The sequence below is a fragment of the Manacus candei genome, unplaced genomic scaffold, assembly GCF_025592945.1.
Source record: "Manacus candei isolate 608988 ecotype Guabito, Panama unplaced genomic scaffold, ASM2559294v1 h1tg000002l, whole genome shotgun sequence".
NCBI lineage: Eukaryota > Metazoa > Chordata > Aves > Passeriformes > Pipridae > Manacus > Manacus candei.
The window spans coordinates 9,160,221-9,175,792 of NW_026138050.1; the positions used below are offsets into that span (position 1 = coordinate 9,160,221).

At 41.9% G+C, this 15,572-nt stretch overlaps 1 protein-coding gene across 4 annotated transcripts in view; it reads left to right on the forward strand.

Annotated features, from left to right (window-relative positions):
- The first annotated feature begins 4,096 nt into the window (after nucleotides 1–4,096).
- MYH11 (myosin heavy chain 11) overlaps nucleotides 4,097–15,572 on the forward strand; it is a 56,520-nt gene continuing 45,044 nt past the window's right edge. For 2 of the 4 annotated variants that reach the window (XM_051774595.1, XM_051774661.1), the window contains exons 1-3: nucleotides 4,097–4,300; nucleotides 10,502–10,860; nucleotides 15,372–15,528. In XM_051774595.1, coding sequence (XP_051630555.1) covers nucleotides 10,519–10,860; nucleotides 15,372–15,528 — 499 coding nt within the window. In that variant the 5' untranslated portion in view covers nucleotides 4,097–4,300; nucleotides 10,502–10,518. The remainder of the gene's footprint in view (nucleotides 4,301–10,501; nucleotides 10,861–15,371; nucleotides 15,529–15,572) is intronic. The other 2 variants (XM_051774456.1, XM_051774519.1) reach the window with 1 other exon arrangement.

Here is a 15,572-nt window from a genome sequence, read left to right on the forward strand (position 1 = left end):
AGCTCCCTGGGAAATAGATTTTTAGTGGTAGAAATGAAATACAATTTTTGCCCTGGTTGAAGAAGGCAAAGGGATGTTTGGTACTTGCCCTTTCCCAAGCAGACAGCTCAGCAGGCTCCTGGTCTCCACAGTCCAGAAAGCAGAGGCTGTTACAAAGGTGTCATTCACTGAGCTTTGAGGTAAAGGTGTATGCCTGAAATCAGAGAAGAAATATGTTTAAAACAGAGGGAATTGGGACTATTTTCTTGGGGAGATTCAGCCCATTGTCCAGACACTGCACTGGGACAGCGAGTGGAAACTGGCCTGTTTGCTCTTGGTTCAACATGCATTTCATCTAATTCTCCAATACCCTCACAGTCCAGATTTGGGGTTTTGAAACAATCTTTCGTTTCAAAGTATAGTCATTGTACAAGTAATAAAATCAAAATAAAGTGTATTTCCAGTGATATTTATTTGTACAACAGAGCTTTGAAACAGGTCTATGAAAATATACTCATCATTATTATTAATGGTCTAACATTTATCTTGACAGTACATGAAGTATCAGAGTATCTTTCAAGATACTGACATATAGTGAGTCTTAGGAATGAATGTCAGACTGCCTGCCTTGTTAATGGGTGAAGAGGAATTGCAAAGCTATGGTTGCACTTATTCCTTAAAATTTTAAGGTAAGCAAGATCAATATTTAGATGGACATAATTCGCAATCCTAGAGTTACAAGTTCAGGGTTTAGAAGAAATTGCCACCTGGGTGAGCATAGAGAAAAATTATTTTCTCAAAGAGTTTCAGAAGCACCATCTAGCTTAATTACAGCCTGGGATGTCTTGAATTAACTGCCCTTATTCTTTCTACTGACATCAGAAAATGAAAAAAAGGTTATAAGCACGTAGAAGTTTAGGGGCTTTAATGAGCAAAATGCACTTCTGAATTTGTTGGAGATAGAACATTAACCAAGAGATTATGGAGGGATTTACGTTAAAAGAGGCTGCTGTTCGTTGTCTAAGCTCATTATCACAAGTGAAGGTGACAAGGAGCCAGTGAAGTTTGCAGTGGATATCAGATCTGGAAAATACTTCGGAAGAACTGAACCCACAAGTTTTAAAAATAAAAAAATTCTTTAAAACCCAATTTTTGCTTTCCCCTAGAATGAGAGCAGACTATGTCTCCAGACTCCACAGCACCCGTGCTGCTTCAGAGGTTTGAGTTTCTGTCGTGCACAGGGGAGGCTTTTTCCGAAGCTTTATCAGCAGCTCCGAGGACTCGGTTACGTTTTCCTTCCTGAGCACCCCTCGTATCGAGCCCGGGCTCGGTGTCAGTTGATCAGTTTTCCGGAGCAGTGATTATCACTGGTAATTACGTTTAGGAAGAGAAACTCAAAATATTTGTTCACGCTTGCAAAGACACCCTTTCAGCAGCAGCTGGTGCCCAGCTGATTCAAACTGACCTGTGCTCTCCACACACTTCACTCGACCTGCAGCCAGCGTTAAGCACAAAGCTTAACATTAAGCAGTTGGCGAGTATTTTACCTCATCAGACTGTTGTCATGATTAATTGTTCTAACTTGGACAAACACTGTCCCTCCTGTTGCAAGGGCACAGCTTGACACAGGTGGTAACCCACCGGTGCACTCATCAGTTCCTATTACATTTGTCAGCTTAGAGAAATGTGGTTGGTAAAACTTAAGTAAAACTATTTTGAAACAAACAAAAAAAATTGCTTACCTGACACATTATTTAACAAATTAACATCACAATCTGTGCTTTTCTTTTTTCCCCTCTGCTCTGTTCAGGTTACACCACACTAAAGCAGCTGAAAGTTCATTTCTTTCCTTCTGGGGTACACTTTTTTTTTTTTTACAAGTACAATATTTATAGTGTAAATTCAGCAAGGAAATATTTAAGGACAGGCTGCTCAATATTTTTTCCAGAAAATTAATTAAAACAAATAAATAAACAAATCAAGAGGGTTTAAATAAAGCTTTTGTTGTTGTTGTTGTAAAGTCATTGCCCACTGGGAATCCCCAGCTTTCTTTTTGAGGCAACTTTGGTTTTAAAAAAAAAACAAAACACGACATTCAGGAGACCTCAGCCAGGCTATTAAATTAGTATATTCTTACATTAACTTATAAGTGAAGGTTGGAAGCCATGCTTATACTTATCAGTTTCTACCCCACACAGCTTGAGACTGCAACTGTTTCAGTCCCAACAGTAATATTTTTTTAGACTTTCCAGCTCCCTTTAATGTCACATCATATATCACCCTCCACCACTGCCGCTGTTAAACACCCTGCTCGGGCAGCAAGCCTGCGTGTGCACATGCAGCGGTTTGCAGACCAGCCAGAATAATTTCCACTCCTTTTTAAGCTACTATTATAATGTGTCTGGTTTCGTGAAACAGCTGCATGCATTTAAAAGGAACTTCTCAGGGTAACTTTGATGAATCTCAAAATGATCATACTTTTCAGAGGCTCCCCTTGCGCTTCATCTTTTTTTCTATTTAAAAGCTAAGTTTGCAACCGAGAAACTAGGGGGAAGAAAATGGGGTGAACTACCCTGTGAGGAACTTTCTGCTAACAAGGGCAAGTTTCTTGGATTTATGTTGTGGTGATCATTTCCCTTGGCTTTGCTCCAACAGTCACACGTGCACGACTCTGATATGACACTGCTGCCTTTTGGGTCCTGGGAAGGCCCCGCGTGGCCCCGCACCAGCACGGACAGCGACCCTCCAGCTGGCAGGACAGACCCCAACCCCTGGGACTGTGCCACCACTGGCAAACCTGGACTCCTCCAGGCCAAGGCCTGAACACAAGCCTGTACCTGATGTTTCTGAAATGTTGCAGGGAAGAAACTCCTGCAGTGCTTTTTCCCTCTCTCCTCTTTGCCCAGATTTGTTCACCACTTACTAGAGCCAGAAGAAGGGGCTCTAGTACAGGTCTATCACACCTGCAAGTTCCTGACCAAGTGACAGCAGGGCTTTTCAGCCCATCCTCCCCTCATAGGTATTTTCTTAGGATGATGAGACTAATATGAGCCTCATCCATCTTCCCCAGGAGAGTGTATTTTCCAGAGAGGACAGGGCTGTTGATGTCAAGAGAAATAATTTCACTCAGGCTGGTGCTCTGATCCTTTGGGTATACACCATATTTAGTCTGTTGCTGAGAGGGGGTTGTTTCGGTATTTTGTGTTTGGCACGTTGGTGGGAATTCCTAGAGGATCCTAGCTTTCCCTTTTTGGGATGTCTCCATCCACAGGTCCTACTGCACAAGGCTGTTGACTACTAGTGGGAGAAGGAGGGGGGACAGCTGGGGAGTGAAAGTTTATAGGGGTGTGAGGAAGGTTTGATGAGGAACAGATCATTCCCTAACCCCTGAAGATCTAGTCCCCAGTTCCCTGTCCTCCTCTTCCCCCAGCACATGGTACCTGCTGCCTGTTCATTCCACTGCATCCTGGGGACAGTTCCCACCAGCTATTTATCTCTTTTCTTCTACCTTTTATGGAGAGAGAGAGTTATTTCTTATACATGAAAAAGTATTTAGAGTCCTTTCTCAAGAACTGAGCTGCACACTGAATGGCAAAAGAAACTTTGCAAAATCTGCTGGAGAGGTGGGAAACAACTCTTGCTTCCCAGGGGCAAAGGAGGCTTAAACCAGCCCTAGGCTCCAAATGTCACATAAACATGGGGAGACCCAGAGCAATCTCCACCCGCACACCCCTGCTGTATTAGGAATAACCCTCTTTGCCCAAGCAACTCCTGAACTCAGAGACCTATTTTAGCTCCAAGAAAATTCACTGATGGTGGGTGGGAAACATCCTGTGCCATGCAGGACTGTGACCTGCCCTTTGCCCTTGTAGGCAGAGGGCCATGAGGGGCAATGCTGCTGCCAAGGCAGGAAGGAGTTAAAGGTCCATGTGCTTGGTCAAACAGTTTCACCCTAGGGAAAAGCAAAACCTCTGAACTTGTGAGTTAGGGGCACCTATTTCAGTTAGGAACACCCCTTTCCAATTAGGGGCACCCTTTTCAAAAGCCAGAACCAACCTGCTTCCCTAAAAAGCAGGGCAGGGGCAGCAGCCCAGGGTTAGGCCCTGCTGGGAGTGAGGTCCTTGGCTCAAGCCGTCTTTTTTAAGCCAGGTACCAAGAGGATTTTCCAGCAGGACGTGGTTTCCAGGGCCCCTCCCCACTGACAAGATTCTCCTCCTCTATATAGGGAGGCTGCAAAGGCAGCGAGGACTTGGGCTGTCCCGGCTGGTGGCTGTACAGGTTCTGACTCTCCAACTCACTCTGCTCCCCTAATTGGACACCTGTAAGTACCACAGGGGGTGCAGGTCCCCCCAGGGCACCGGGCTGGGGGCTCAGGAGCTTTGGGATGGGGTGGTCTGGCAAGTTAACTCTTACACTACTTAGCAAACACATTCAGAGAAATAACCTGCAGATAGGACTGGAAGTGGGAACAGACCCATCAAAAGGTTTATCCTGATTTGTGTATCACTGGTTGGGTTCAAGTTAAACTGCATGAGACAGTGCATGTTTGAAAGCACAGATGTTCCAGCCTGCTTTTTAGGCACTTTTAACACTGCTATTGCTGGGTTGAGCCCAAAAAGACACTGGCTGCAGGCACGAGTTGCAGGCACTGGCTGAGCCCGTGGCAATGCAGCCCTCAAGGTGCAGGGCAGTGAGGATGGTCACAGGTACCTGCTGCAATTAACCATCACATGTAATGAAAATACCTGGTAGCCTGAACTGCTGATCTTCTTTAAGTATTCCTAACCTTTCAGTCCTCATAAAGGAGTGTTAAAAGAAATTGGAACCAAATGAAATAATCAGTTTGTCAGTAACTTGTTCTTTAGACAGGAAAAATGCTTAAAAATTAGACTAAGAAATGGAAACATTTTTACATAAATGCCCCAGCATTACATATACTTGTTTTTAATATGCTGAGAATAAATTTTAAGCAAAACTAAGCTGATAATTCACTGAGCTACATTAATTTCAAAGATGGCATGCCTTTTTTTAAAGGGAAAATAAAGCAACAAACTTCTAACAAAATCCCATAAGTAAATTAAGACGACAGTAGATGGCAGTACAGAAAGCAGCTTCAGTGTCATCCCGGAGCTCCACTGGCTTCTTTCACATACACATATACGTGTGTTTGTGTGTATGTGTGCATGCCCATGTATAAAAATGTTGATATAGGTGTGAAAGGCATATATGTTTTAATAATTAAGAAGCAATGAAATATTTTAAATATAAGGGATATCAGAAGGTTTGTCATTATTGTCCAATAAGTACATCCTAGTAAAATCCTTTCTAAAATACATTTGTTCAAAAATGAGGCCACCTTCTGCTTCACTCCAAGCTTTGCCCTGACAGCAGCTTGCAGCAAGACTGTCTGTATTGACTGACTTGCTGAACTCCCAAAGTTCACCCTTCCCTCCAGCCACTAAGGCAGAGTCTGAACCTGTGAATGCCCCAGGAGCAAAGCTCTGGCCAAGTAGTCACTTCAGCTTAGTACCCGATACTGCTCTGGCTGCGTTTGCTTAGATGTAAACAATGATTTTTATTATCTCATTTGCAATTGACACTCTAGTCCCTAAAAGGTATTTGTTTTGAATTTGTTATCATTACATTTCTGTGGAACAGCCAGTATTGAGCAGAACATCACCATATAAGGCAGCGTGCATGGATGTATGCAGAGATCCCAATGCTTTGCAAATTGTGGAGACTTATTAGTTGCAAATCTGTTGACTTTTAACTATGTTAATTTTAGAAGAAGCCAAGAGCTCGAGATAGCTTTCCAATTTGTGCAAAGTCCAGTTCAATTATGGATTATTTATTAATTCTAATCAACATGCAGAATATGATTTATTTCCTAGAATGACATTTGGGAGCACTTGAAATAGCTGGTATTTTCCAGACTAATGGAATCTATCCCCATATGAGGCACCTTAACTCTTTTCTCCTTCTTTTCTAATTTTACAGTTTGTAACACAGGTAATAACCTGGACCAATTTATTTTGAGTATTAGAAGAGCTGTCAAGTGTTTAATCAGAGTTATTTAGTTAGCCACCTTAACAAAGATGAGAAGACCTGATAGGAGACCAAGGCACCTACAGAGAATTTGATTGAAGTATATAGAGAATGCATGTCCAGGTGTCCATGATGGGGAGAGCTGGAAGGCCAGGAGAGATTGGTAGCAGTGCTTGTGACAAAGCTAACAATGCTGAGGGGCTGGTTCCCTAGTGAAGGTCACTAGATTAAGATTTACCCCTAGATTATCTTTTGATTTCCTTTTTATCCAAACAATGTTCAGTTGGATGATTCAGTTAAGTACTGGAAAAGTAAAAGATAAGGAACCTGGAAAGAACAGTCAAGAATGACTGTAGCCCAAGAAATGCAGTTTGAGTCAAGCAGCAAGTTACTGCTACACTCCTGTCAGAAACTACTCATGAGAGCAGGACTCGATTTCTGAAAATAATTCACATCCTTGGTTATATGTTCCTCTGTTTTAGTAATTATTCCCTGTAGGGATGTAATAAGCCTTTATACCAACATGCACATCCTGCAGAGGAAAGGAGAAGTGTCCTTTATTTTCTCCTTAGGAGAAAAGCAGTCCCTCTAAGCTCTAACCCAGGAGGCAATTCTGCTTGGCCAGTAACCTTTTAATTAAAGTGCACTTCCTGGAAATATTTATATTTCATCCTTGGAATAATATACTCAGGATAAACCAATTATAAAGGCAGCACTCAGCTTCTGTCATTAACATAAAAAGGGAAAAGACAGTGAAGATCAGCCAGATACCTCTGTAGTGGGAGAGCAGACAGAGGAATAGAGTGAGCTGTATCCATGTCTGTGTGTATGTGCACATTTGGGGGCTGGACAAGTACAACAGATGGATCAGGTTAGGTGTAATTTGGCACAATTCTAAGGCAAGAAACTTCATATCAATGGTATTTTTGTGATTGCTTTTCCTTCTCCCTTTCTCAGGATAGCTCACCACTGAGTATACAAGTATTTCCTCTTGCACATGATTTGGGCTATCACCTGCCTGAAAGAATGGACGAGAACCTCTTACCATCTCTTGCACAGATGGGATAGTGATCTCCATTTCCCTCAGCCAGCCCTGTGGATGAAACCCAGGAACTGGCTGAGGGGTAAATTTTGCCTTCTCGTGGAATGCTCTCAATAGGCAGCAAGGAGTCTCCTCCCTTGGCCCATTTCCCCAATACAATGATATGCTGGACCAGTGAGCGCAGTTCCTTCTTCATCAGAGATAGACTAAAAGATTTACTGCCAATCATTAGTCAGAAAGATTCAGCATCTCATTAGCAGCTCATTAGTCCTTGCTAGAAAAAATTTAGTTGAGTTTGTGGAGCTCATATTCTACCACTTGCATTCAGAAACCTTCCTTTATAATGAATATTAATTAATGCATATTAATAAATGTATTAAACTACTAACAGCCATTAATCCACACTTCATAACTGCATTTCCTTTTTTAATACAGTGGTAGTCACTAGCAGCTCAAGCTTTATGCTCAGATTCCAGAGGACCAGACACAAAAAGCTCTTCTCACACAAATTCATGTTTTCTCCTCATTGTATTTCAGAGGAGATACAGGATCCAGCTCAGACTCTCTATTCACTAGTTCTTGTAGGGTGCCCATTCTTACCATAGTTAAAACAGTCCTAGTGCTTAGACCTAGGAAATAAGAACCTGTATTTTCAAGCTCTGCAGTTCATTCTACCTCATACACCTTCCAACTTTATCTTGCTTTCAAAAAGATTGAATTTAAAATTTTCTGCACCTTGTCATACATATGCAGGAAGTACAACATAGTTGAATACAGAGAGACCAGCTCTCTGTTTCATGCTCATCTGGAAGTTGTTTTTGACATTGCTTGTAACAAGGACAGAAACTTTTCCTCGGCCCTTGGGCAACAGGACAGACAAGAACTTTTGGCATGTCCCACTCTGACACACTTTGTAGCAAGCCAGCAGTTTTAGCTACAGTTGGGTTTTAAGGTAGATGGTGAGGATGATTTGGCAGTTTGGTTTCCATCATCATCTCTGAGCAGCCTCAGAGTAGCAGGATTTGACCCCTTGAAGCTTAGCTCTGTAGTTCAGTCTCACTTTTGGTGTTTCTAACAGCAATATCAAATTCCTATTGATGTGAAAGTGCTGTCACTTGGCACTTACTCACAGGAAGCACTATCCAACCTTTCTGATGCTTCAGGATGAGCATTTAGCACTCTCCCAGGCACAGGATGGGCTGATATCCCCTGCTCCACTGCCACAGCAGTTCCTCCCACACTGTTGGGGCAGTGGGGTGGAGAATGTGCCTTGCCCATTGTCACTGCAGTGGGAGGAGAGAGGCCATGGCAACTCCTGCTCCCTGAGCCCTGTGCTCCTGGGGCTGAGCTCTGGTGATGGGGCAGTGCTCCCTTCATTCCCCATCCGTCCGGCTTTACCCTGCAGCCGCCAGCTGGAAAGCTCAGCTGGAGAGAATACCATCTCCATTATTGGAACTGTGCAGCTCTACCAGCCCTCTTGGCAATGAGGGAACATTTTCTGCCTTAATCCACACAGAGGTCAAATAGTTTCCTCTTGCAGCTCTCTTCCAAGAATCTCTTGGGAGCGAGTAAAGGGCCACATCCTACAGATGCTCCCTTCACAGAGCCTTGACAGTGGGGAACACTGAGCCTGGGCCAGTGGCAATGCCCAGGTCTAAACATTAGGGTCTCCCTCACCTCACCCACATTACCTCACACATTGCATGTGCATTGATTACCTGGGTGAATTTTTCTCTAGGGGATTTTCAGGCAAGGCTCTAGAACCAGCACATTTAGCTTTTATTTTTTTTTTTTTTTTTTTTTTTTTTTGGTGAGACAATTGTCAAGGGAGTTTAAGGAACTGGGGCATCTAATTTCCACTGAATTTCAGTGGGATAACATCTAACCCTCTTAGGCGCCTCTAAAAATCCTGGTTTTGATTTTAAGCTTTATGTCACCTTCTGCACGATCCATGTTTCTCTCTCAGACCCCTCACACTGTCTGGCCTTGCAAAAAACATTAATCTGTGGGAAGGCTTCAGGGACAAATATTTGGAAACCCAGCTCTGATACTCCCAGAGCACAGGGTGTCTGTTTGGCTACATACCACAGAGCTTGGTCCTTACAAATATTGTTCTGCTTATGGGTTGATTGCTGACATCTTTAGCAGTCAGTTCTCCAAGCTCCCTCAAGATTCATATTTGTTTGAATGCTGTAAATATTAAATTCATTCTCAATAAGGAAATGAAATAGCCTCTGTCTCCTAGAGATGTTTTTCTTGGGCACACGCTCTTTTTTGCTGCCTGCTGCAGCTCCCCCCCAGCTCTCCCTGCTCCACTGCACAGCAGGTTTCCCAACTAGCACGACTCTTTCTGCCCTGTAGCAAACCACAAGAAGTCCTCTGTTTACTCCTTCCCTCATTTAGACCTGTGTCCCCCATGGGATTAGAGCAGAACATTTATGAAAGCTCCAGCGTTATCAGCAGAGATCTTGCAGCTACATCCTAACTTTAATGGCCAGAGCAGGAAAGCAGCTGCCTCCTCTCTCAGCACAGTTCAAAGCAGCCTAAACTCTCCCGTTGCTCCCACCTGTGGAGCAGATACAACTGGCTGCTTTATCCATGTGCAACTGCATGACACAGATGTATCATCCTTCCAATCTGAGCATTGTGGGTTAGAGTATCTATTAGCTCAGGCAGTTTCCAAGCTTGTTTTATTTCTTCTCTCTCTCCCCTGATGGATGTTTACCCTTTGTAAATGATCAGCTCCCACTGTCTGGCCCATGGAAAGGGGATACTTCTAAATTATTTCTCCTTCATCAGCACCACTGATAACAATTTTTTTCCTGCTTTTTTCTTTTGATCTTGTCTTAATCTTATTCTTCTCCAAATGAAATGGTATTAGAGTCCTTTGCAAGAAAAGTTCATTTCTGTCCTGGCTGGAACACAGCCTAGGAACCATTCTTCTACTATTTATTTCATTATTGCTCTTGCATTTCAGTATACACCCAACAGTATTTGGGTGATGGGAAATTTTGTATTTAATTCAATTAACTTTGTGATGGACAAGAGCTGAGGCTGCAGGAATGTGTTCAGCTGGTGGTCTTGGTGCAGTTTTTCATTGCACAGGCATTATTTATGCCTTGCTTTTCTCTCTGATTTTCAGCACAACATAAACAGAATAAAGTAATAGGCCCAGATGCCCTCACTTGATTTAGTACCATGAAGCTTTTGATTTTGGTGATTTCAGACACAATAACAAAAGGCATGGGAACCTGAACACAGATATTCTAAGGTATCTATGCTGGCAGCCAGAAGTATCCACATGCAAATGTGAGATATGGCAGAGGTGCTTTGGACCTGCTGCATGGCAGATTTGACAAATGTGTTTTGCCTGGAATGTCTCCACATTTGTCTCCCTTTATCCCTTTAAAGCAGAATATTTTGCTTCCTCTACAGGTGTCTGCTGAGTCACAATGGCTCAAAAACCTCTCAGTGATGATGAGAAATTCCTCTTTGTGGACAAAAACTTCGCCAACAACCCGCTCACCCAGGCTGACTGGTCAGCGAAGAAACTGGTTTGGATTCCATCAGAGAAACATGGATTTGAAGCAGCAAGTATCAAGGAAGAGAAGGGGGATGAGGTGGTGGTTGAACTGGCAGAAAATGGAAAGAAAGTGACACTGAGCAAGGATGACGTCCAGAAGATGAACCCTCCAAAGTTCTCCAAAGTGGAGGACATGGCAGAGCTGACTTGCCTCAATGAAGCTTCAGTGCTGCACAATCTAAGGGAGAGATACTTCTCAGGTTTAATTTATGTAAGTAGACTCACACACTGAGCTTTTCCTATTGCATGCTACCGTGTCCCATTAACAGCGAGGTGGATTCCACCCACTGTCAGGGACACAGCCTCGTGTGTGGCACTGCCATGCAAGTACCAACCCCTCAGCAAGTACCACCCCCCCCAGAAACCTAGAGTTCACCTTATTCCCCATGACTCCCCTGCTTCTTTACTAATTGCTTCATTACTTAACTAAATTAAAATACATGACGGTTTCTTCTGCAAAATTTACTAATTCTGAAAGGATATTGTTGGCTTGGAAAGTCTGATAGGTGAACAAAATGTCAGTTCTGCTATTTGGATGAAAAAATAGGTTACTAGGGAGTTCTGAATGACTTCAACATAAACCTGATCAAGTTTCCAGGACCTTGAGAAAGGAACATACAGAAAAGCCAAACCAGGTAGTCTTCTCTCAGGCAAAACTCCCACTGAAAGGCAGTTGACAAGTTCTGGTTTGGTGGGTGCTTGAGTTAAATCTTATGTTTGGATAAAGGAACAAACCCACTGGAATTCAAGCAAGAGTACTCGTACCAGTGTGTTACAGAAGCAAAGTCAGACATCCACTCAACCTGTTTCCCCCTCATATTGGTCAAGTTACAGATTAGACAAGCCTGGACAAATTATAATCTTCTCTATGTTCATGTGAGTTATGGCCAAGATTATTCTGTCTTTTAGTCCACACAAGTACATTAACACAAGCATATTTTGACATTAATAACCCTGTAATCTACCTGTATCAACAGTTAGCAAACTGTACAGTAAGAAAGCCCAAAACTTTCCCAAGGAATTTAGCTGTTATCTTTGATTTTACATGGAGGATCCCTATGCTGTGCTGCAGAAAAGCTATCTACAGTTTCAATCTATGAAAATTTTACTTGCATGACAGACCACTGATGAGTGAAAGTACAGAGCTTAAGTAACAAGGTTTTAAAAACAGGAGTAGAGGTCTCATAATTAATATGAGGAATGCTAAATTGGAAAGTAGGAAATGAAGCAGAAAATAAGATAGTTATATAGAGTACAACAAAGGAACTATCTAATTGTTATGCATAACTTCAAAGAGCTAAGCTCAAGATCTTTCCTTCAGGAATGCACTAAAATACACATCATCAACTTCCTGAAAGAAGCTAGACTTCCCATCTTCTCATTATTTGAGTTTATTGGATTTTAAGTTTGCAGGTGAACATATGAACCCACATGCTATTATATGAGAACACGCAGCATTAATTATTAAAATAGACTTTTTCTGAAAGTGTTCTGCATTGTTGAAAGAATTAAAATAATTAGCAGAAGGATAGTGGGATAAAACTGGGGGGAAAGAGGGTTTGTTGTTCTCAGCAACACTCTGCATAGATGTTTCAGGATTTCCATTTTGTTTACTTTGTGGAATTTTCACCTTCTACAGAAAGAGGAAATTAATTTCTGAAAGCGGATAATGCAATTAGAAATCAAAGGGTTTTTCACAAGGACAAAAATGGAAGTGTATCTGAAATGAAGTTTTGTTTCTAAAGTGACTAGATTTTTAAATAATGGTAAATTAACAGTTTCAAAGAAATTATTTTGACTTGTATTACAACAAGTTATTGGTATTTTCAGTATCCAAAACCTGCTTGAAACTGTCCAGCTTTACACAGTGCTGCCCTACTAGATACTGTCATACTTTTTAAAAAAAGAGGGGGCATCTAAAGACAATTTGAGTCTCATCCACTTGCCACACTAACTGTAAACAATCACAATCATCTCCTGGCTTTGCCCTGTGTTGCTTAATTTGTGTCCTCTTGGAGTCCCACACATACAAAGCAAACGTGACCTCAACATTTTTCTCTTTAGAGCATCACTGACGTAAATGGGGATTCCCAATTCTGCTAAAGAAAAAAATCAACCTAGCTTAAAAAAAAAAAAAAAAAATCATCTTCCCCTTGCAATTGTATTAAATATTATCAAACAAAAATATTCAGGGCAGAAATTCACAGAGTGACTGTACACTAGAAAATCACCCTGGCCTTCTCCTTCATCACAGATAATTAAGATAGAAGGGCAAGAAATGTTTTGCCACTAACTCACGTTTCACATTGCTCAAAACAAAAAAAATCTTCCTGATTTACACACAAATTAGACCACAAATTATTATATAAACATGAATAAAACAGCAATGCAACTTCAGTGGATTTGAGAGTAGAATCAGGTTCCTTGTGGCTGTATTCATAGGCGCTACTTGTTCAGTCTTCACTAAACAGTGAAAAATGCTGTCTTAAATACATAAAACTACCTGTGCATGTTGGAACTGGGGTTGGATTCTTCTGCCCAAACCTAGATGTTTACAAGGCAGATACGTGTATTTGTGCCAGTCTCTTGTGAATGCCCATCAGCAGTAGCTGTCTGGGGGATACACAAGCTCAGGACTCCTATGGAAGTATCCTTAAGATACTTCAAATCCTGCTCTGCCTCCAAACCCTCTAGGGAGAGATACAGCTGGGGTTCCTCCTCTCTGGATAGGCTGAGGTCTTGGTTAACTTTCCTAAGGTGAGAGATGGTATCAGTCACAGTGCAGTTAGAAACAAGGATTCCTGAACTTCATCAGCTCCAGCTTTGCTCTCTGCCTTAATAGCCTGCTGCTTGTGTCTCAAAATTAGCTCTTCAAGGGTATGTTACTGTATGCCTGGGTGTGCAAACAGCCCTACACGTGGCATGTCAGGAAATGCCTGAAAATCTCAGGGAAGGGAGGCCTAAATAATTTCCTGGATTAGAAATTTACTCTCCTATTAATTTACTTGGTTGGGAATGATTAGTTGAGTGCATTCAGTTAATCTATTTCTACTAAAAAAAAAAAGGTGTTGCTATCCTTTCCATAAAGGCCTTTGTGGTCATTCTAGGATAAAACTGTCACTTTTCAAGTGTATTATCCTGGCAACACTACAGTTCATTTTGACATGAGCAGCACAGTTTCATTCTGAACTCCCACATCAATGAAAATCCAGCACAGTCATTATCTACCTTGCACATGAAGGGGTTTAGCTGGGGGATACTGAGGTGAGGATCCTGAGCTTGATTTTTTTGTTATCTGACTTGAGACTGTGGTGACCCAGTCACCACGTGAAATATTGGTGGAGGTCCCTTTCCCCCCCGCCAGAGCACCCCAGATGTGCTGCTGCCCAGCATGGAGCACCCAACCTGCCCCTGGCTGCTGGAGGCTCTCTCCCTGTTTGCTGAATACCATATAAAGTGCTCAGGCTGTGCCGAGGCTGTTTTGTGCCATTTCCTATTATGGTCAGGAAAGGGAAATCCCTGTGCCCAGAGCCAAGGCTCCAGGATGCCATTGCACAGCCTTGCTCTGCAGTGGTTCCTCTGGGAGGCAGCCTGAGCCACCCTTGGACATGGCCCTGAGACTGAGGCACTGCAGCAGCTGCACACCACAAAGCTCTCATTCACACAAGATGGCAATAAAATAAAACAATAAAAAAAAATTTAAAACCCACTTCTGCCTATGTCAGAAAGAGCATAGTTTCATTATTTATTTTTTTTTTAAACTAACATTCATAGGCCAGTTTAAATACCACAATACTCCTGCAATTATGAACTTGTAACTTGGTAGAGGTTTTTTATTATTGTTTGGAGGGCGGTTAGATTTTCTTTCTAAATTAAATACATGCTAAAATTTCTTACTTATAGTAACTGTTCATGAAACATGGTTCATCATCTATCATCATATGCTATTATTTTGGCTCCAGTTCAATAGCTGGAGCATTTAGAAATAACGGAAAATTGAAAATAAAAAAGCCCAACTAACAAAACCTGGGTGAACACCTATCAGCTGGTAGCCAATATTCTTGTTTGTTTATATAGATATTTTTATATTAATCCTTTCATTAAACTGTAAACAAACCACATTTTTCCCTAAATTTCTTGCAGAAATAGTTATGTAGTCAAAGCACGATTGTTCTGTTAAGACATCTATTTGGAACTTGAGTAATTTTTTTCAAGGACTCTCATCAATCATCATTGTTATGTGGTGTTCATAGAAGCTTTTTTTAAATAAACCCTTCTTCTAACATCAATCCAAGCTTCTTATCTAGGATTTCAGTTTACAAAATTTGATGCCTACCTGAGCAGAGGACATACTCTGATATGAAAATACACATAAAAAGAAATATGAATTATTACAGTTGTTACCTCACCACAGATAAGGGTATGGATTATGTATTGAAAATAACTGAAGTTAAGAATATCAGGTCACAGTGTTCCTACAGATTGCTAAATTCACATAATTTCTAGCAGCTTGCTTATTAGAAATAATTATTTCTGCACTTGGAAACCACCCATACACACACACATTCAACGAAATCTCTGCTTCGTTTGTTACACTGGGCAGAATACAAAATAGTGCCACTTGCTAAAACCCCGTTAATTTAATGCAGCTGATGCCTGTGTTTCCCAGACTAGACATGGCCCGTGATATTAAGCCCGAGTTTTATTTGAATTTCCTTGCAGACTTATTCAGGTCTCTTCTGCGTTGTGATAAACCCCTACAAACAGCTGCCCATCTACTCAGAGAAGATCATCGACATGTACAAGGGCAAGAAGAGGCACGAGATGCCCCCTCACATCTACGCCATCGCCGACACGGCCTACAGGAGCATGCTGCAAGGTAGGGCACCTCCTCCCTGCACTGCCTGGGAACCCCTGCCCACG